General features: G+C 44.1%; 1 protein-coding gene across 3 annotated transcripts; it reads right to left on the bottom strand.

The window, feature by feature from the left end:
• Positions 1 to 13182: 13182 nt before the first annotated feature.
• Positions 13183 to 22778, bottom strand: LOC125720974 (putative nuclease HARBI1). Of its 3 annotated transcripts, XM_048996896.1 has the most exons (4): positions 22729 to 22778; positions 14086 to 14453; positions 13612 to 13914; positions 13183 to 13383 (listed from the first exon to the last, which is right to left on the bottom strand). In XM_048996896.1, exons 2-4 carry the CDS (start codon positions 14433 to 14435, stop codon positions 13341 to 13343), a joined length of 696 nt encoding a protein of 231 aa, XP_048852853.1. In that variant the 5' UTR covers positions 14436 to 14453; positions 22729 to 22778; the 3' UTR covers positions 13183 to 13340. The 3 variants fall into 3 exon arrangements, with proteins under 3 accessions (XP_048852853.1, XP_048852850.1, XP_048852851.1); XM_048996893.1 differs by lacking the exon at positions 22729 to 22778 and having other exon boundaries at positions 14086 to 15774; XM_048996894.1 differs by lacking the exon at positions 22729 to 22778 and having other exon boundaries at positions 13183 to 13380; positions 14086 to 15774.
• Positions 22779 to 23355: the final 577 nt, after the last annotated feature.

The raw sequence follows: 23355 nt of genomic DNA, 5'->3' as shown, positions 1-23355 counted from the left end.
CAGGTTGGGTCCTACAAGTGTGTGGTGAGAGTGGTTTGAACTCTCCATCCCAAAGGAAACCGCCACACATTGTGTTTTTTGTCATAGCTCCAAAAGGAGCCAGGTACGGGTTGGTAGTCATTGTAACTGTGCATGGAATCTCGTAAGAACATCTCTACATCCTTCCACTGCATCTGAGGTGGTTTTGATAGAGATATGTGTGGTGTTCCCCCTCTGAACACAGCCTGTTGTTTATTAGATAAGATGACTGAAGCAGCAGAAAAGCCAGTAGTGGAGTTGACATATATATGTTGTAAGGTGATACAAGTGTCTTGAAGGGCATGAAACGTTTTGTCATAGGCATAATCTGGTCCTGGGGTGCCTTTGTACCACATAGTGACGTGTAAGGCATCGCCAGGCATGAACTGGGTTTGTTTAGGGGACTGCTTTTCTCTAGTTTTTCTCAATATTTCACGTGTCTGTGCTGTCCCCCCCAGATCTAGGGACCAATAATACTGTGGAGCTGACATGCCATGAATCACGAAAGTTTGCTTTTCTACTATAGCCTTCATGCCAGTGGGTGTTGCAATCACACTAATACCCATTTGTATCATAAGATCCCTTCCTAACAGATTGACTGGACATGAAGGGCTTATTAGCACTTGGGCGTGACATTCTATCTCTGTTTCCTCATCTTTTATGCTAACTGGATTTGTCAATTGATGACTTTCAGCTTGGCCTCCTGCAGTTCGGATATTTATGGAGGACGAGGAAAAGGTGACCCTTGGAGGGCTAGTGGTTAACACTGTTCTACAGGCTCCGGTATCACATAGGCACTCATATATTTTCCCATTTATAATAAGCCTTCGTTTTGGTAGTTCTTCAAGTTGTTTTAGTGCTAGCAGTTGGCAAACTGCTTGCAAATCTATCTCTTCTGTCTCATCCTGTTTTTGCAGCTTATCTGGCTCTTTTGATAGTTCACAGGCTAATTGTCATTGATTCTCTGTGGAATTTCGGTTGTTTATAAACTTGGTTCTACATTGCCTAGCTAAGTGCCCAAGTTTTCCGCATGTCCAGCAAGTGTTATCTTGCTGTAATAAATTTCGCTGATTGCTCCTAAAAGCACCTCTCCCCCTTCCTCGGCCTCGTGACCTTCCTCTGAACCCTCCCCTCCCCGGAGGATTCATATGTATTATTGCAACAGTATCATTAGCAGCAAAAACTGCGTCTGATTTCTGTTTTTGTGCTGTATGGGCGTGTTGGGCATATTCTAGGGCTTGCTGTACTGAACCAGTATTCTGATGTACCCAATGTTTATCTATGTATCTCTTCAGTTCAGGTTTTAGCCCTGCGATGAACGCACGTTTTAACTGTTGCTGATAAACTCCTCCATTTTCCTCATTATGAGGAATTCCTGAATTCCCTCTAAACACCACTCTCATCCTATCCATAAAATCCTCTGGCTCTTCTCCATCTTTTTGCTTGCATTGTGCAATTCTACCATAATCTGCTCGTCTCATAAACACTGTCTCTATCCTTCCATGTAATTGCTGCATACTCTGTTGCAGAGCTTGTGAATTATGTGCAAGTGGTTGATTGTCTGGTCCATGACCAGTAAAGTCTCCTGCTACTCTTCCCCATTTATGATTGAACAGCTGTCTTAAACATTGGAACATTTCTCTACCATTCAGGTGGAAACTGCTCTGTAGTTCCAATATTGCTGTCCAAAATTCTGGTACCCCTTCATCAACAGGAGGTATTCCCTTTAATGCTGCCGTTCTATCTTCAGCTGTCCATGGTCTATAGACTAACATTGTTTCAGGTCCTCCATCTGGCTCTCTATTAGGGTTTGCCACCTCCACTAGGGGGCATTGTAATTCTATTTCTTCCTCTTCACTATCAATATCAATGCCTTCATTTCGCGGATGCCATCGAACCTTAGCAGTAGCTAGATCGCGCACAGGGTATAACGTAGGATCTCTACTCCTAGTTATAATGGGGGAAGAAGGAAGAGCTGATGGCTTCTTTGGTATTGTGCCCGTAGCTGATGGTTGTTTTATTTCCCTTCTATCTACGGGTTGCATGGGGGCAGGCAATAGTGGTGGTGTTGGTGGTCTATTTTCTCTATGTTTTATTTTGGCCACCGTCTCATCATCTAAAGTGACTAGAGCGGCTGCAGTTAATTTATCCTTTCTATCATCCTTTTTCTGCTTTCTACGTACATCTCTTAACTTACTTTGTTCCAACCAATTATCTGAATACTTATATTCTTTTTTCCTTTTCTCCAATTTTCCTTTCTTCAAGGTTTGTAACATTTCTAGTCTTAAATTTCCTTGTAATTTTAAGATATCTGGAGTGTGGAGTTTCCCTTCAAACCCATGTTTTTTTTCTCCACCTCTGATTACTTATTTGTCCTGAACCTGGTTTATATCCTTCCATAAACTTCTCATCTCCCTCTAGTTCAATCCTCTTACTCTGATTCTTTCCCATTTTTTTTTTTTTTTTTCCCGTCTCCGCACTACACAGGTCCTGGGTGGAAATTCACTGGTACGAGATATATGGGAGGACACCAATACGGCCTTCTACTGCACGCTGTTCGTGCAGCGGTATCGGTTTTCAGGGATGAAACCCGTCCTTGATCCTTCAATCACCAGTACTTCTTTCCCACCAGGCAAAATAAGAAATGGACTGACCAAAGCAACTCTAAGCCTCTATAATAGTCTTAGTCCAGTCATTCACACAATACATGCATGTTCATATTTCGCTTAATTACGGCTAAGCCTAACCCCTTTTCTGCTTAATTACGGCTAAGCCTAACCCCTTTTCTGCTTAATTACGGCTAAGCCTAACCCCTTTTCTGCTTAATTACGGCTAAGCCTAACCCCTTTTCTGCTTAATTACGGCTAAGCCTAACCCACGTCAATTGACCCGGTTATTTCGCTGAATAACCTTTGTTGTCTCACCTGTCCTGTGTGCCTGTGTTCCGCCGCCGAGGTCCGTCAGACATCACCAGACATCGAGCGCAGTTCTAACCACCGGCCTGATGACGAATTCACGTCACAGGTCTTTCTTGCACCCGTCTCCGAGTGGCTGTCGACAGACTTCGGTGTCGCTCCTCTCGGTGCGCTGGCGATGTCGTCAGGTGTCCTCGGCTCCGGCTCGAAGGACCAAATTATATGTTGGAGAAAGCGTCAGGCTTTCCACTCCAACCCTGCACACAGGACCAAACTACAATACAGTATATGTTGGAGAAAGCGACAGGCTTTCCACTCCAACTCTGTACACACCATTAATTACGAGACAACACACTTAGAGTTTTACTTGCACAAGGGTAACCACACTCTCTGCATGCTAGGCTACAAAGGAATGTGTTACAAAGGGTGGTTCCCCTTGGCACCTTTATTTATAGTCAATGGGGGGCAGGGGTCTTGGAGTGAGAACAAAGAAAAGACTGTGAGAGTAAGAAGAAGTTCTGGTTTTACTCAGGTAGACAACTATTTAAACACGTGCTCAGGATATGTGTAAACTAATATAATCTAAAGTATGAAGGTAAAGGAAAACAAAATAATGTATATACATATTTACACTCATTGCTGATTATACAGAAATGATAACAAATGATTACTAACAGTTTCTTCAACCTAACATTGTTATAATTTAACTAGGGCTGCAAGGATTCATCGAGTAACTCGAATAACTCGATTACAAAAGATCCTCGATGCGAATTCTTTGCTTCGATGCTTCGTGTAAAACGCATGACTATGTACTGCTTAGTGATCAGCGTGTTTCACTCGGGGGATTATCACCGTCGCACAGTGTGCTTACGCTGCTTTGCATGTAGCAGGTTTGTCTTGATGCCGCAATGGAGGAAGACAGGGAAAATAGCGAGGAAAGTCAGAGAAAAAGATGAAAAATGTCTAAAGTTTGGGACCATTTCAAACAAAAGAAAAGCTAACATACTGTACAGTGTGTGTCACGATCGGTCGCGGAGGTAAGCGGCGATCGTGCGGGCAAGCGGGGAATCAGGAAGTAGGCAGGCAGATTTCAGGACGAACGGGGTTTATTACCAGGAAATCGGGGGTAGGGAACACAGGACGGCAACAGACATCAATGACGGACAAAGGACTCGGGTAAGACACGGACTGAAATACACAGGACTGATTGAAAATAAGCAGACACAGCTGGGTACAATCCGGGAAACACACGTGGGTAAGCAGGGGGCGTGGCACACAGGAGGAGCCGACGAGCAGGGCATGACAGAACCCCCCCCAAAGGCGCGCTTCACCGGGCGCGCCAGGGAGGAGGCGACAGACGGGACACGGGAACCAGGACCTGGAGCAAAAAAAAAACAGAACCATCAACGAGAGACGGGAAACAGGACCGAGGCACAAAACAGGGCAAGCGACAGGACGTGAGACAGGAGCCGACACAGGACAGGGAAGGCAGAAAGACAAATCAGGAAGGGAGAAACAGAGGGAACAGGAGGAACAAAAGGAGCGGGAGTGACGGGAGGGAACGACGGGAAACCAGGAGCGGAGCGGGGCAGAACAAAGGGACCAAAAACAGAGGACAGCGGGACAGAGGCAGGAGGAGGGACAAACACCGGCGGGACCGGGGCAGGAGAGAAGGCGGGGGAACAAAGGGGAGCCCGTGGGAGCCCCAGCGGGCGACGGGCGGCAGCCGGAGGGGCCGCAGACGGCCGGGAGGCCGGAGCCGGAGGGGACCACGGAGGGGCAGAGGAGACAGGGCGAGGGACCCACGGAGGGGCCAGGGAGGGAGCAGGAGGGAGCACCAGGGAAGGGGACGAGGGAGCTGGAAGGGGCCAGGGCGAAGGCAAGGCGAGGGGGGGAGCCGCCGCAGGCGGCGACGTCCTCCGACGGGCCGAAGGTGGGGGCCCCGCAGGCGACCGAGGAGCCGCCGTCGGGGAGCCCCCCGGCGACGGACCAGGCACCGGAGGGGGGAGCGAGGCAGGTTGACGAGGCATCGGAGAGGGACCCGCAGGCGACAGCCGACCCGGAGGGCCAGGACCCGCAGGCGCCAACCGAGCCCCAGCGCAGGCGAGGCAGGGCGAGCCAGGGGGCAGGGCGGGCGGGACCCCAGCCCTGCGTCTGTGTCCCCTCCCTTTACGGGACACAGACATGATGACCCCAGGTCGGGGTCGATGGCGCCGGGGCGAGGGCAGAGGAGTCACTGGGGGAGAAGGGACAGGAGCTGGAGCTGCTGCAGGCGGAGGGGGCGCCTCTGGAGCTGCTGCAGGCGGAGGGGGCGCCTCTGGAGCGCGGTCAGGAACTGGAGCGCGGTCAGGAACTGGAGGCTGTGGGGGTGAGAACCCGGGAGCTGCAGGCTGCTGCAGTGGGGGCGCCTGCCCGGGAGCTGCAGGCTGCTGCAGTGGGGGCGCCTGCCCGGGAGCTGCAGGCTGCTGCAGTGGGGGCGTCTGCCCTGGAGCTGCAGGCAGGGGGAGCTGCGCAGGCGATAGCTGCGCAGGCGGCTGCGAAGGCGGCTGCACGGGAGCGGGGTCTGCGGGTGACGGTGTCGGCTGCCGCTGCTCAGAAGCTGAAGCCGGTGCTCTCCGGAGCTTGATCAGCCTCCTAAGGTCCTCAGCCATTCTCTCCAGGTCGGAATACGGGGAGTCTGGAGAGAAGGCGGCGAAGTCCTGCCCCAGCTGTGCGGCGAGTCTTTCCCCCTCCAGGGTGGCCTGTGGGGCCGGTTCTCCCATCACCCTCCAATAAAGCCCCTGGAGGGTGAAGTATCGGTCAGCTAGGACCGCGGGTGAAATGGACGGGGCCCCTTTAAGAAAGTTGGGGACTCGCGGGATGGCTTCCCGCACCGCTCTGGCCCCCCCATTGGCCAGCCGCTCGGGCCGGTTATCGCACCGCTTGGGGGGCGGTAGCTGTTCCGCAGGGAGGGGCTCTGGGTCCGGGAAGACGAAGGGCTCGTCCTCTTCATCCTCGCTCGGAGCCCAGAGCCTCGCCAGGGAGCAGGGTCCCAGACCGTACGGTCCCAGGTCGGGACCCAGGACGAGCTCCTCCTCCTGAGGGAGCCAAGGGCTGGAGAGCGAGCAGGCGCCCAGACAGATCGGCTCTTCTGGGAGCTTCTTCCTCCTTCTCCGCTTCTTCTTAGGGTCCGTCATTCTGTCACGATCGGTCGCGGAGGTAAGCGGCGATCGTGCGGGCAAGCGGGGAATCAGGAAGTAGGCAGGCAGATTTCAGGACGAACGGGGTTTATTACCAGGAAATCGGGGGTAGGGAACACAGGACGGCAACAGACATCAATGACGGACAAAGGACTCGGGTAAGACACGGACTGAAATACACAGGACTGATTGAAAATAAGCAGACACAGCTGGGTACAATCCGGGAAACACACGTGGGCAAGCAGGGGGCGTGGCACACAGGAGGAGCCGACGAGCAGGGCATGACAGTGTGTCCATTGTAAAATCGAATTAGCTTACCACAATAGCACAACGTTAATGATTGAACATCTCAACAGAAAGCACCCAGTCTATGCATCCACTCCACATAGAGGAACCAACACCAGATTAGCGAGAGCGTTTCACTCACATTCGTGGTTAAAATAGACCTGCGATAGAAATGTATTTATGGGCATATGTGTGAATAAAAAAAGTATAACGAGACTCAGCTGAAGCAGCCCCTATTTTTCCTAAATAAAAACATTGATAACATAAGAGCAGTGAAAATGATGCTGTCGTAATTTAATTAACATGGAGCTGGAGCCTGTCTATACACTAACAGCAAAGAGACGGTTCCGTTACAGAGATGGTGAACTCAGGTGGAGTGAAGGAAAACAACAGTAGTGCTTGTAATCGCTACTAAACCTTTACTGGCAAAGAGCTGGCGAGAGTCCTTAATCAAACCAGCTGTTCAACAAGCTGAAATGTGAAGAAAAGCGATGTTTTCAGCTGCCCCCATCCACCGCCGTCTGTGTTCCACAGCAGCAAGGCTATAGTGAAGCTATACAAGTTAAAGTAGAAGCTGTTTGTATGCAGATAAACTGTTAGCTTAGTTTGACACAGTATTTAGATTTGGAAACTTGCAGCAGGCTGACCGTTACACTTTTCCTCAGTCATAACTGCAGCATGCAGGGGTGAGTCTAAAGGGGAGCATGGGGTGTACTCAACTAGATCTATTTCAATGCTTTAGTGATATTATTTTGTATATTTAGATTGATATGAATAATATTACATAATTATAATAGAAATATTATATAAATATAATACAAAAATTACCCACCCACCCCTTTCCCCCAACAACCTTGGGCTGGTGAAACTCAGACACTGAATTATCCAACCGCCACATGCTCCTTTAAAGGCTTACACACACACCCATTCTCTAACACACTTAAACACACACACTCTCACTTACATTCACTTACACACACATGAACATGCACACACCATTCCTACCTCATCCAGGTGATACAAACTTGTCAGAACATTTTTATGCCAACTACAAATGTACAAGAACACAGAGAGTAAAGGCCGTTCCAATTTATACCTAAGTTTAAGACATATGTAAACCTTTTTTTCAGTAATTTTATTTGACATTATTTTATTTTGCATTTAAGATTATATTGCTATTTAATAAGACAAAAGTATTTCTTATCCGATTACTCGATGGAATAATTGAAAGAATACTCGAGTACTAAAATAATCGATAGTTGCAGCCCTAATAATGACTTTATTTTCTTTATAAGAACAGCTAATATGCTCAGCGTTTTGTTGGACTAAGACCTGTGTAACCTCTGTAGGGTCCAGGTATCACCTCATGCTGCCAGTAGTGACACTGACCGTAGCTCAAATGCAAAAGTAGTGAAAAAGAGTCAGAAAAGATGAGGATGGAAAAATGCCAGTGGCCTCCACCTGCTAACCCATTCCTGTTTCGGGGGTCGTCTCATTGTTGCACCTCTAGTGCACCTGTTGTTAATTTCATTAACACAAAAGCAGCTGAAACAACCCCCTCTGCTACTTAACTGACCAGATCAATATCCCAGAAGTTTAGTAGACTTGATGTTATACTGATTAAAAAGTGTTCCTTAAATTTTTTTGAGCAGTGTATTTTGTAATATATTCCACTCATGTGGTGCATAATGTCAGCAAACTACATAAGTACTGAGGTAATTTGCCCATTAAAGCCTTTGTAATAAAAACCAGGCAATGCATTTTCCTTCTAAGAAAAGGAAATCTATAAGCAGTTAGCCAACAAACATGTTAGCCGTCTGTGATCATTAATGCAATGACTAATAATAAAATAACATCATTAACGTGGGAACAATACAAAAGCGTAAAACAAAAATGTGTCCTGTAAAATGTGGTAAATGCCCAGTCATACTCAAATTATATTTAAAAAAAAAAAACAGTTGTGTAACGTCAAACCGATCTAACTTTGAAAAATACCATGATATACTGTAAACCTTTGGTTATACCGCCCAGCTCTAAACTCTACCTTGCAAGGGTGAAAGCTAAATCACACAAACACTAAGAACTGGGCCTTGTGCTACTCGTCAAAATGTAAGGTTGATCCAGAGTACAGGGATGAGTACATTTTGTGTGTCATTTGCTGGCGGTGGTTTCACCTTAAGTGCACAAATACAACTGATCATTTAGTTGTTGCTTGTACCGACAACCACAAATGTCTAATGTGTTCTAGCTGAATCAGTGAATATGACATTTTGACTGGGAATCTTTCATATGTATAAAAAATATCAGATTTTTAGTTTTAAATACTAAGAATTACAAACAATAAAAGTTGTGCCAACTTTCTTTTGTTCAGATGATTTATCTTTCATATGTGTAAAAACTTAAAAATTTCAGTTAAACATGCTAAGAATTCAAAACCGCAAAATATGTGTCATCTAATTATTATAAATGAAGATCACAAAACAGTCAAATAGCATGTTTATTTAAAACATGACAGTAATAAATAACAGCAGACAGACTTTGAGGATCCCTGTGGGGAATGACAGCAAACTTGACTGTGAAGGGTAGCTACCAGTTGTGGCACCTATAGGGAGCTGGGGGTCACAGGCCTTGCTCAAGGGCCCCCACATGCGCTGACAGTGGGCTTGAACTGGTGACCTTTGAACCATGAGTAGAGACGCTTAGTTCACACAGGTGTATGGAACATAAGTGCTATAATGAATGAATGAATGAATAAGGTGCTAACACAAAAACACTGTTTACAGAGTTTTGGCAGTGTCATTTCTGACCAAAAGATTGCCTATTCAAGACCAACCCAGCACATGTCTGGGCACTGCTTTTGTACCCCTGGGCACTGCAATGGGTGAAGCCGTAGCATACTAAACTCAAATTTTAAAGTCTTTACACATATGAAAGATAAATCTTACGGAAATACAAAAGGTTGGAACAACTTTTGTTGTTAGCAATTGTATGTACAACTAAGTTTTTATGGATATGAAAGAAATGATCTGAACGAAAAATAATTGCTCAGCATAACAGTAGCATAACAGCATAACACAAGCTCAGGTTTTTCTTCAAAACTTAAAAAACTCCAAAATTTTGTGCACTAAGTTGCCTTTAAATTTTAAGTTGTCTTAACTTTTTGTTTTTTACAGTGAAAAGATTGACGCAGTAACTGACTACTCGGGAAACAGTCCTGCAGTTGCCATTATACAATGTATAAATTGCGATTAAAAACAAATCACAAATATTAAGAACCTTGCCTACCGATGAATACAAAAACGTCTTAAATCCTAAATCTTATGTAGTGCAACAACGTTCGCCCATTTCATGCCACGACCTCATACAAACAAGTGAGACCGAGGAAACACCTTGTATTTGAGTAATTTAAAGTAGAGGTAAATATTTATCTTCAAACTATATCAAAGTGTAAAAACAGAAAAGCTATCCGGACATACTCTATGTTCAGTCTGTTGAATCTGTTTACGTAACCTTCTGCTGATGTACCGGCCGTATTGTAATGACAACTTTTTGTTTTATTTTGTTTCTTGTTCTCTCTACCTTCACTTAATCTCCTTGGTCTGTAGTGTGTACTCTTGTTTGTTATATAATTTACTGAAAATTAAAATAAAAAAGTGACACTGGAAATGAAGTAGCTAAGCATGCCCCCTGGTGGACATGACCCTTAATCCTCCAGATAAACGTTCACTAAGCACGCAGTAGCGTATACGTATCAGTATAGGTGTAGGTTACTCACAAATGGTTTCTCTCAGTCACGGAGCCTGTAACAGGTTGAGCGGGTGTCCTGCCACTACCTCCAATGAGTAGATAGGGAACATCCTATGGCGAGGTTGGTTACAGCCGAACACATGGCACACAGCAGCACGATGAGGGATCCGTCTCCCCGTCTTAGATCCAGTGTCTCTGGTGGGTCCAACACCGGACTACGAGTTTGAATTAATTTCTTCACCGGCGGCAAGATGAATCAGTTTAACCGCGGTTGGCTCCTCCCGGTCAGCTAGCATTATCCTTCTGGTAATTTCTGACTTTGCCAGCTGTACACAACTCCAACCGCAAACCACGATTATATTAACAAACAAACAAAATAAGTCTTTGCCGACACACCCGTTATCTCCGCCAAAAAGAACATCCTCACTCCAGAAACTGACTCATTGCCGCCGCGATTTCGCGGGCTAAGTGGATTTCTCCACTGTAATTGGTCCGTCCAAGATGAAAAAAAAACTTCGTTAATGGTGGGAATGTACAAACTGCACAGCATGCTGGTAAAGGTAGTATGGCGAACAGTACAGTATAGAATTCCAGATTTTACAGTTAAATATTTAAAATATTTTGTTTAAATTGGGTGTATTTCACAAAAAAACAGTTTACTCCAATAAACAGTTATGTTTACTCCCAAAAAAGTGGGTGCAAATTGTTGCCTTATTTTATTCAAAGCTCTCAAGTTTCATCAAAACCTTTAAGATAGATTACATTATGGGAGAAACGCGTGTCTCACTGTTAATGCGTGGGACTTAAGACCCCTGCCTACCGCATTCATCGGATCCTGCTCTTACGCTTTCACCTTTTCTGCACTCCGGATGTGTGCGCATTCATGTAAATAACGTATTACGTATTATTATTTGCAGCGGGATCACACGTAGCTTATTTATTATTCCATCCATCCACCCGCTTATCCTTCTGGGTCGCGGGGAGTCCGGAGCCTATCCCGTAAGCAATGGGCACGAGGCAGGGAACAACCCAGGATGGGGGGGCAGCCCATCGCAGGGTACACTCACACTCCAGTCATATTTATTATTCCATCCATCCATCCATTTTCCAAACCGCTTATCCTTCTGGGTCACGTGTAGTTCGGAGCCTATCCCGGAAGCAATGGGCACGAGGCAGGGAACAACCCAGGATGGGGGGCCAGCCCATCGCAGGGCACACTCACACACCAGTCTTATTTATTATTCGCAGCGTCTTATTCGGATTTTCCGGTCCACCTTAAATGTTGCGCAGATTTTCAATTTGAGACGTCTGCACACACCTTTACATGTCTTTAATAGATTTATTACAGTACCTAAATAGTCTGTACTCCAATGCTTTTAATGTATCTAACTTTTGGTTTATAACAGAATAATATAGATTTGCAGTAGCACTTCTTGCTTGAGCGTGAGGGTCTGACTGTGTGTAATTCCATATGCGGGAGAGTTGGCAACCCTGAGACAACTGTCCTATTCAACTGTTTACATGCTGGTCTATAATAGTTAATTCTGGTCTGCTTGTGTGGTAAGAAAATTATGAATCAACCAACCTCTCTGATTACTCTAGTTGAGCCGCTTAGAATTAAACTCCAGGACCCGTATTCACAAAGCTTCTTAGAATGCTCTCAGATAGCTCATATCTTAGCCTAAAGCGTCCTAGCTGGGAGTCTTAGACTAAAAGTGATTTAGAAAACGTCTTAGAGCAACTCTGAGTAAGGAAAGTACAAAAACCTTTATCTTAGTGAGGAGGTGTGGTCGACTCCGTTGCTAGGGATGATGCAGCAATTCAAGGACTGTGATTGGTTGATAACAAAAAAAAAATCTGTAAAGGTCATAAAATGGACTTTTGGTAAAAATAGAATATATGATAATAGAATAGACAGTGAAATCATAATGTTTGTATATAAAGAAATTGTATAATCATGACTACAGGATACTTTATGCAAAGTTTCTGTTATAGGCAAAATATATTAAAGGTAATTAAAATAGTCAAATGTTGAAAATGTGTCTACTTTTAAAGCAACCAATTTCCACGCAGCAGTTACTATAATTAGGTTCTTACATTTATTTACCATACTGATTTTATTACTTGTAATCCATTTCAGATTGATTGGAGCAAAATGGCTCAGCTTTTACCAATGTACATGATTGCAGGCCAGTCTATTCAAGATGCACTTTTGGATGGTATGTAGCCAACAATCCAAGAGAGATGGAAGGAAGTAAAAGACCACGAAAACCAAATTGGACAGAAGAGCAGTGTTTACTTTTAGCTCAGTTAGTTGAAGAAAAGAAAGCAATTTTAAAAGGTAAATTTGGCTCCAGTGTCACAGCTCAAGGAAAGAGGCAGACCTGGGAGAAAATATCTCAGCAGATAAACTCCTCTTTCCCTCTGGTTGTGCGCACCAGTGAGGAATGTGAAAAGCGGTGGTATGTGTTGCCGTCTCAAGCCAGGAGGGAGATTGCAGCACACAAACGGGATTCTTCAAGCACAGGTGAGTGATTATTGCAGTTTGTTACTATATCTGGTTTGATTGAATATGCCTACAGGACTGTACACCTAAGCTACTGTGTTTTTAGGTGGAGGACCACCCGCTAAACAACTGTCTCAGGTAGCGGAAACTGTATTTAATGTACTTGGACACTCAGAAATATCTGTCACTGGGCTGAAGGAAGGCACAGACAGCTCAATGATCCAGCTAATGGGAATACAACAAAGGTAGGACGAAATTTTTAAAGTGTACAATAGGCAAATAAATAGATATTTTTACTTTTTATTTATACTAAAATTTCAATATTCTCTATATTGTACAGAATATTTTTATCCTAGCTAAATGTATTTTCTGTTGTATTTCTTTTTATTCATATTTATTTCCTATTAATAAGCTTTTATTTTTAAGGTCACGGGCGGTCGTATAACCATTTCACTGCATATCGTACAGTGTATGACTGTGTATGTGACATTTCAAATTCAAGTCAAATTTTATTTGTCAAGAACAAGTGCTGTTTAATATATAGACAATGTGCCATCTTTTGTGCACTCGCATGTGAACAACAAACAAAACAATAAACAAAAGAATTGTTTTCTGCATTTTTTGCAGCATGGAACCATCAGAGGAACCGCGACCGTCAACGTCGCAGATGTGTGACCCTCGGCCAGTGTATCAGATAAACCAGCCTGCTGCAGCCACCTCAACACCATCCCTGCTGGAAAGAAAATTGGAGATCGAAATTGATACTCTCACACAGCACAAAAAAGTTCTCTGTTTACAGGAGGAGTATTATAAGCTAAAAATTGAGCTGCTAAAATGTAAAAAGAATGAAAAATAAAAAGTGTATCATGGTCATGTGGTCTTTATAACAGCATTTGTGTTCAACTATAGTTGTATGGAATAATTGTTCAATGGGCTACAGAGAGCAGTTACTGTCACTTACCTAAAATGCAAATTTGTAAATTGAGCTCTGTGACGAAGCCCACTCTGGGACATGTCTCTCCCCTGGGTAAACTGAATGTCTTCATCATATTCATTACAATCACCTTCATCACTGTTACCATGGCTGCTTTCGAGAGGTTCGGGGATTTGTCGTACTTTGCAGATGTTGTGAAGCACTGCACAGGCTGTAATGACTTTGCAGACCTTAGCTGGTGACAGGCGCACTTCTCCATGCAACACATGAAACCTCCTCTTCAGCTGGCCAATACCCCGCTCAACTACTGAACGTGTTTTCTTGTGGGCTCTAAAAGAGAAAATATCAAAAGATATAAGTTAAGGTGGCCTAATGTACTCAACAATAATGTGGATATGTTTGATTAAAGAGCCTTCTCTTGTTTGTGGTATATTCGAGCACATTTGTAACTACACTTTATTTTCATGCACAATGATTCACTGTTAGTCTACTGTTTAGTACCTGTTGTAGTTTAGCTGTGGTCCTGGGTCTGGGCGGAGGTACGGTGTGAGGAGCCATGGTTTGCATGGATAGCCACTGTCCCCTAACAAATGACAGTTAACTGGCACATAATGTCCTTCAAAAAGCTGTTTCAGGCCACTCTCGGACAGTATCCTGGCATCATGTGTTGAGCCTGGCCACTTTGCAACAATGTCTAAAATCTTGTAATCTGCACTGAAAACAAGTTGCGTGTTGATGCTGTGGAACCTCTTTCTGTTGACAAAAACATCTTCATTTTCCGATGGTGTGATTATGCAGATGTGTGTCCCATCAATTACACCGTCAACACCGGGAAACCCCGCTATGTCCATGAATGCCCTTTTGTGAGCCTGCAGAGTGCGAACGTCCAGTGGAAATGAAATGAACTGTTTCACTATATGAGACTGTGAAAGCGCTTCAATAGTTTGTGTGATCACTCTGCTGATGGAAGGTTGTGACAGACACAAGTCATCACTACTGCACTGTTGCATTTTTCCAGTTGCCAAATACCTCAGTGTTGTAATCACTTTCATTTCTGGCGTTATGGCATTACTACGTTGAGTGGGAGATGTGAGCGCATCTCTAATAAGTTCGACCACAAACATTATCCCATCATGATCCAATCTGTAGCGTTTAATTAACTCATGATCATTCAGTGTTTGGAGAATATTTCTTCTGTCCGTCATTTTGTCCTCTGCTATAGAAACTCTTAAGCCTCTTAAAAGTCCTCCTCTCTACTCTTAACAAATTTTACCTTAGAAGCTGTTTTTAGGGCTAATATGTTTTGTGAATCATTTTTATCGTTACTAAGATTTAATCCTAAATTTAAGGGGAAATTCTAGGAAAATGCCATAATTCTAAGATTTTTCTTAGAATTTCATCACTAGGAGCAACTTTTAGGCTTAAGAAGCTTTGTGAATATGGGCCCAGACCTCTCAGTTGGTGAGAGAGTTCTCTTTTATTCAAGCAATCCAGCAAAGTGCTCCCGTCACACTCTAGCACCAGGTACCCCGAGAACAAAGAGCAACCAGTTGATAGACTATAATAACCAATTCCCTGTAAGGACTTCTAAGTCCTGATTGGTCACAAAACACTAACAAACCAAGTTCTAAAGGTTCACATTGGCAGCAAGGTAAAACCTACCCATTTTGATCAGTTTACCAGAGCATGTCTTGACTGCTAGGCTACCTGAGATAAGAATATAGATATTGATTATATTGACTTTGAATCACTGTGAATATTTGGTTGACCTTTGATTCAAGATTGGTATTGACATATTGTCTTTGAATCACTGTAAATACATGGTTAACATTTAATAGGATTAACATAATAATATATTTGTACTACCCATAACATATTGCATAAGGCCTACTGCGACTACTTTATAACTACAACTCTATGTGCACCAGTTGGGGTAGCTTCGAATACCTTCCGCAGGCAGTTCCCCCCGTACTCCACTGTCTGTCTCTCTAAGGTCTGATCTCTCTTCAGTGTCTGTGGAACTAACTGCAGACAGCTATCATGAAGCGAGGTCGCGCAGTATTCAAAACAATCTCTTCTTGCCTAAGACATAACAGACCCAATATGCCTCCCCTCCCGGGTCTACCAATGTCCAATTTTCTTTCCACACTTGCAACTGAAGCTGTTCCACCAGCAATATTTCATTAATGATGCTGGTCACCCGGCACTAAAATACAATATATGCTGGTATAATCACATGCATTATGCTGGTCATGCTGGTTACCAGCTATGCTGGTCTTTGTTGTTTTTTTTCAGCAGGGTTAACAGTTAAATTTTATACATTGAACAACAGAGTTCACCATAATTATCTAATGACCAACTAATAATATGAATAAATCTACAGAAACACATGTTACCCCAGAGGTGATGCTCTTTCTGATAGCAGGTTTGGAGACTGTCACAGTAAAGCCGTAAAATGTCTTCAGGCTCGTGATCTCCAACAGCTTTTGCAATACCCAGAATGCATGCGAAGTTGGGGAAAATAACAGTCCTGTATTTGCAATAATATGGACACTTAGTATAATTGAAATACAGTACTTTGTCTTGTAAGAGCATGGATATTTTTACAGTGTAAATATCATAAATGTAATAAAACATCTTAATATGTTAATAAAAATTGTCATAATTTATTATTTTATACATAATATTTGAAAAACAGAAAGCTATTCTAAATTGGAGTGTGATGGCTGCCTCTACAGCCACACAGTTAAGTTGAAGGGAGGTATCATTTCATGGTTTTTGTTTGTTTAGTTGTAGCATATTGATAATTAATATTTGATTTAATTAATATTTAATTAATTAAATGATTTAAATATTTAATTATTTTGTTTCTTTATTTAACACATTTACCCAGTTTGCTGGATGAAGCGCGCACATTTAGTTAACTGTGGAATAATGTGTCTTGAGTTTAATTGTGTTTCTTTTTGATTTACCGTGCGGAGTACTGAAGGGATTCCCGGCTGTTCCAGGCAAAGAGGTGGCCAATATGGAAGCTGGGCTAAAAGACAGGAAATTGGACAACTCCAACTGGTTGTTTGTTGGGGGTGGAATAGTTTGGTATTTAGTTTTATTTTATTGTTTAGGTATGTTTTTGGAGTTAATTTGATTTTGTTTATTATGATTGAAGTATTAGTTGATTGTTCTGTTTTGATTTATTTGTGGTATTTGTCATTGTTACTTTTTTCTTTTGTATCTTGTGGGTTGGCCAACCAGTATATATAGTCCTTATGGTGTCTTGTTTGAGAAGTCAGCTTGTTGGTTTAGTTGTATTGTTAGCTGTGGTGTGATAAGTTGATTTTCTTTGTGGGCCCAGGTTTATTTCTTTTGTTAAATTGTTTTCTTTTTGTAAATTAAAAAGGATTTTTTTCTAATTTAGCTGTGTGCCTCATGCCTGCCATCGCGGTCCCTCACATATGGTGGCAGCGGTGGGATCGTTGGGTAGAGGACACAGTTTTTTGGTTAAGTTTTTGAATGATGCTCCGTGGAGGTAAAGGATTGAAAGTGAGCTGGGCTGGGACAGAGATACAGGCTGGGCTAGAGGCCCAGACTGCTGGGGCTGAGGTAGAAGAAGCTGGAGCCTCTGAAGGCCCTATAGGCACCGACGGGGAAACCATGGGAGAACAGTCCTTAGCAGAACTGCCAGCAATCTTTCGGGCATTTATGGGGCAGCAAGAGGCACGAGAAGCACGGATGAGTGAAGAAGCGGCACGACAGGAGCAGCGCTTTAAAGCTTTACAACATCAATTTCAACTTTTGCAGCTGGAGGTGCAGGCTCGCACTTCTGTTCCAGAGCTATTGGTGACAGGACCAGAGTCACAGGAGGTTTCTGAGGGACTCTACCCACCCCCACAAGCCCCAGGTATGCTTGTACCAGGCCGTGAGCGAGTCAGTACTTTCACGGGGCAGCCCCGCTCCTTTAGTGACCCTAAATTGGAAAAGTTAATGGATGACGATGATGTGGAGCATTTTTTGTTAACATTTGAAAGAATTGCTGCAGCATGCCGGTGGCCCAAGCTGGACTGGGTTTTTCGCCTCCTCCCCCTGTTAACTGGTAAGGCCAGGAGTGCGTATGTTCAGATGGATTTGGATGAGTCTAATGATTATGATTGTGTAAAAGCAGCAATTTTAAGGAAATATGACATCAACCCTGAGGCTTACAGACAGAGGTTTCGCTCTTCAGAAGTTGGACGTGGAGAAACCCCTAAAGAGTTGTATGTGAGGCTGAAGGAGCTGTATAACAAATGGACTCAGCCCCATGGTAAGACAGTCTGTGAGATTGGGGAAGTAATTATTCTGGAACAGTATCTCAGGATGTTGTCTCCAGAATTGCAGGTCTGGATTAGGGAACATGATCCAGTATCTGCTGCTGAGGCGGCCAATCTGGCTGATGTGTTTGTAGCTGCTCGCAGGAAGGGGGAACCATGGAGTTATGCAGCATGGAAAACTGCCAGAGTCTCCCATAGGCAAACACCCGCTCAGTACCCTCAAAATCCAACATCGGGGGGGAGTAAGCTCCTTATGAGAGAGAATCAGTCAGCATCAAAGCAAGGTAAAATACCTGTGTGTTATCTGTGTGGACAAGATGGTCATATCAAGTCTAGGTGCCCTAGGAATCCAGCTAAGCTCACCCAAATGTGTTTGGTGCCATGTTCGGAAGTAAAACCCATGTTGGGTGCACATCAAACCAGGTCTGTTAAAATAAACGGGAGACCTCTTAAAGCTTTAATTGATTCAGGTAGTGACCAGACCCTGGTTCAGAGACAGTTTGTACCCACCAATGCAATCAGTTTACTGGAGACTCTTCCCATTTGCTGTATACATGGGGACGAGAAGTTTTACCCTACAGCGGATGTTTACATTGAGGTCGGTGGTCAAGTCTATTTATTAACGGTTGGCGTTGCTGATCGTTTGCCGTTTCCAGTGGTCTTGGGCCGGGATATGCCAGTCCTTTTTGACCTGTTATCTCCAATCCAGAACTGTAATATTGTGGTTACCCGGGCCCGAGGTAAACGGGTAGAAGAACCTCCTTCAACCCTCAGTGGACTGCCTTTTTTTGGTGTTGACCTGGAGACGCGGCCTGGGAAGTCTAGGAAGCCACGGACCCAAAGGCGGCGTGAGAAATTTCAGCATACTGTTGTGAATCCGCCAGAGGGTGTAGCTCCTGACATGCTCTTGGGTTATGAGATCCCGGTTAACATGGTGGAAATGCAGCACAACGATTCAAGTTTGGCTCCCTTTTTCCCGGGGGTAAGGGAGGGGGAGGCAAGAACTGAGGCTGGTGGACAGAAGGGAAAAGTATTTCCTGCAGAAAGGTGTGTTGTATCGACGGCAGGGGTCAGTAGTACAGTTGATGGTCCCTAATATGGTTCGGCAACTTGTACTTACCTTGGGTCATTCCATTCCTTGGGCTGGTCATCTGGGGAGACACAAGACTACAGCTCGTATTAAACGGCATTTCTATTGGCCTGGCTTGCAGTCTGATGTGGCTAAATTCTGTAGAAGCTGCCCTCAGTGTCAGTTGACATCAGCCAAAGGCCCTTCTAAAGCTCCACTTCAGCCTTTGCCTATCATTGCTACTCCATTTGAGCGATTGGGTATGGATGTTGTTGGTCCAGTGGAGAGGAGCAAAATGGGTAATCGGTATATGTTGGTTGTTACAGACTATGCAACAAAATACCCTGAAGTTTTCCCCTTAAAGTCTGTTAAGGCAAAGGCTGTGGCATTTTCCTTGGTGCAATTATTTTCAAGGGTTGGGTTTCCTTTGGAGATTTTAACGGACCAGGGAACTAATTTTATGTCATCACTGCTTCAACAGGTATACAAGCTACTTGGTATTAAAAGCATGCGGACTACACCTTACCATCCACAGACAGATGGGTTGACGGAACGGTTTAATCAAACTCTTAAGCAGATGCTCCGGCGATTTGTAAATGATACGGGTTCAGACTGGGACCAATGGCTCCCCTATTTGCTCTTTGCGTACAGGGAAGTACCACAGGCCTCTACAGGGTTTTCCCCCTTCGAGTTGCTTTATGGGCATGAGGTTAGAGGGCCGCTCTCCTTGTTGAGACAAACTTGGGAAGAGGACCAGGGGAAGACCAAGTCTGTTAATGTTATTTCGTATGTGGTACAGATGAGAGAGAAACTGAAAGATATGAGTGAGCTGGCTCAAATGCATATGGCAGATGCGCAACATCGTCAGAGGGTTTGGTACGATCGATCAGCTCGGCAGAGGAGCTTTGCCCCCGGGCAGAAGGTTTTGGTGATGTTGCCTACTACTGAAAGCAAATTGTTGGCAAAATGGCAAGGTCCCTTTGAGGTGCAGAGGAAGTTGGGATCTACTACTTATCAGGTTGCCACTCCAGGGCACCATCGGTCCAGTAGAGTGCTTCATGTGAACCTTTTGAAAGAGTGGGTGCCAGGACCTGAAGAAGGGAGTAAGGTGTTGCTGATCAGGAGTGTGGAAGAAGAGGAAGAGGTAGATGAGTACTTGCCTCTACCCTCGACCCCTGAAGTGGATCTGGGCCATCTCACCGAACAGCAACAGATGCAGGTGAAATCCTTACTTAATCCGGAGGTATTTGAGGAGCATCCGGGTCGTACACATTTGGTGGTGCATGATATTTGTTTGAAAATTGATGCAGCGGTAAAGCGTAGGAGTTATAGGATACCAGAACGTCTTCTTGGAGCTCTAAAGGAGGAAGTGGATTTTATGCAGGCAAGGGGGATTATTGAAGCTTCAAGGAGTGAGTGGTGTAATCCGGTGGTCTTGGTTCCCAAGAAGGATGGAACAATTAGATTTTGTATTGACTTCCGGTATCTTAACTCTGTTTCAAAGTTTGATTCATATCCAACTCCACGGATTGATGAGTTGATTGACCGTTTAGGTAAGGCAAAGTATTTGACCACAATGGATTTGTGTAAAGGTTATTGGCAAGTACCCTTGACCAAGCGGTCTCGGGAGTTAACAGCATTTAGGACCCCATGGGGTCTTTACCAATTTACGGTTCTTCCTTTTGGCTTGCATGGGGCCCCCGCAACCTTCCAAAGGCTGATGGATCGGGTATTGGATGGACTATCAGATTTTACTTGTGCATACTTGGATGACATTGTCATTTTCAGCAACACCTGGCAAGAGCATTTGGATCACTTGCAGAGAGTGCTGGAGTGTCTGCATTCTGCAGGCGTGACCGTCAATCCTGCAAAGTGCGTGTTTGCTAAAATGGAGACTGAATATCTGGGGTTCATTGTAGGTAGTGGAGTGGTAAGGCCCCAGGTTCAGAAGGTCAAGGCTATTGAGGCGTGTCCTCTGCCACAGACGAGGAAGCAGCTGAGGTCCTTCATGGGGATGGCTGGATTTTACCATCGTTTCATACCCAACTTTTCAGCTAGGGCTGCTCTACTGACTGATATGACTGGCTCAAGATCTCCTAATCAGGTGCAGTGGACTGCCGAAGCAACAGCAGCATTTCGTGATGTCCAGCAGGCCTTGAGTAAGGACCCAGTGCTTCACAATCCAGACTTTGATAAATCATTTATTGTACAGACTGATGCTTCCGACAGGGGAATTGGGGCTGTGCTTTTGCAGGGTCTTCCAGAGGACCAACATCCTGTTGCTTTTATAAGCCGTAAGCTTTTTCCCAGGGAGTGTCGTTATTCCACCATCGAGAAGGAGGCTTTGGCTATCAAATGGGCCCTGGATTCCTTTAAATATTATCTACTGGGTAGGGAATTTATGTTGGAGACCGACCACAAGGCTCTTCAGTGGCTGGAACGTATGAAAGACACTAATGGGAGGATCACAAGATGGTACCTGGCCCTGCAGCCCTTCCGGTTTACAATCGTCCATGTTCCGGGCCGAGACAACGTCACAGCAGATTATCTGTCCCGCTGCTGCAGCGAGGTTTCTGAAGGGGGGATGTGTGTGATGGCTGCCTCTACAGCCACACAGTTAAGTTGAAGGGAGGTATCATTTCATGGTTTTTGTTTGTTTAGTTGTAGCATATTGATAATTAATATTTGATTTAATTAATATTTAATTAATTAAATGATTTAAATATTTAATTATTTTGTTTCTTTATTTAACACATTTACCCAGTTTGCTGGATGAAGCGCGCACATTTAGTTAACTGTGGAATAATGTGTCTTGAGTTTAATTGTGTTTCTTTTTGATTTACCGTGTGGAGTACTGAAGGGATTCCCGGCTGTTCCAGGCAAAGAGGTGGCCAATATGGAAGCTGGGCTAAAAGACAGGAAATTGGACAACTCCAACTGGTTGTTTGTTGGGGGTGGAATAGTTTGGTATTTAGTTTTATTTTATTGTTTAGGTATGTTTTTGGAGTTAATTTGATTTTGTTTATTATGATTGAAGTATTAGTTGATTGTTCTGTTTTGATTTATTTGTGGTATTTGTCATTGTTACTTTTTTCTTTATCTTGTGGGTTGGCCAACCAGTATATATAGTCCTTATGGTGTCTTGTTTGAGAAGTCAGCTTGTTGGTTTAGTTGTATTGTTAGCTGTGGTGTGATGTTGATTTTCTTTGTGGGCCCAGGTTTATTTCTTTTGTTAAATTGTTTTCTTTTTGTAAATTAAAAAGGATTTTTTTTCTAATTTAGCTGTGTGCCTCATGCCTGCCATTGCGGTCCCTCACATGGAGCCAGCTTATACTCTTGCCCACTTTACAATTTAATTTGCGGTTTAGAAGCATTTTTTTAAACATGTTGGGATTCAGTTGTGGTGCGCTGACTTTGTGTGTTTCGGGGCATATCTCAGGATGGTATAACACCAATAAAAGGGAAAAAAAAAGTTTGCGTGACCAAAATGGCGCCTCTGACTCCGTATAGGTCCTAAGGACCCAGTATTCAAATTTAATGAGATTAGGGCAGAGCCTGCATTCAACGCCCATGAAAAAAACTAAATCCTAATCAAATATGAAACCAGTTATGGCAATGCGGAAGGGATGGGGCTAAAGGTATGAAACCTAGAAAAAATGATAGCTAGTAATAAACAGCTAAACTCGTAATAAAAACAGAAAAAAACAGGCTCCGAAAAGACAGCCCACTGTGAATACGCTCTGGGTCCTAAAGACTTAGGATTCAACTTACCTAATATTTCGCCGAGCTGGGCCTCTCCAAACGCTGGCACCGTGTAAAACCCTTGCAGCACCGGAAAAGACGCATTCACTTCCGCGGGGGGGGGGGGTCCTCTGGGCTCGACTGCTCCTTTCCCCGAGCTTCTCCAAACGCTCTCACTGTGCCAAAAGCCTTGCAGCTTCTGAGCAGACGCGTCCACTCCTGAACTGGGGGGAACAGCGGGGGAGGGGGTTTCGGCGCTCCTGCAGGAATATTTTGTGACTTTGCTTTTCATCTGGGATTTAGCTCTTTCCACAGAAGGTAAACATTGTGCTCTGAAATATCCAGAATGTTGCAAAATAGCAGCGAAATGTTTTTGTTTTGAAATGGGCTGGTTTGTTTATCAGTTTAGTTTCTTTCTTTGCATTCCCCGTACACGTAATAGCTCTATGGCAGTAATTACTCTGGGCGCCTGCCCGTCTGGGTGGTCGGCTTCTTTTATCTTTTGTCAGTGACCAAATGGTGAGCTAGCAAGAGGCACTTAAAATAGCTTTACAGCAGGGAAGGACCAGGCACAGTTACTGAGCAGAAAAGCGGTCAAACGGTGGCAAAAAGCAACCACATATATAATGGCATGCCCTTTTTATTTTCTTTTAATAA

The sequence above is a fragment of the Brienomyrus brachyistius genome, unplaced genomic scaffold (assembly GCF_023856365.1).
Source record: "Brienomyrus brachyistius isolate T26 unplaced genomic scaffold, BBRACH_0.4 scaffold27, whole genome shotgun sequence".
Taxonomy (NCBI): domain Eukaryota; kingdom Metazoa; phylum Chordata; class Actinopteri; order Osteoglossiformes; family Mormyridae; genus Brienomyrus; species Brienomyrus brachyistius.
The sequence above is the reverse complement of the archived record's forward strand: the minus strand, read 5'-3'. Positions and strand labels throughout refer to the sequence as shown.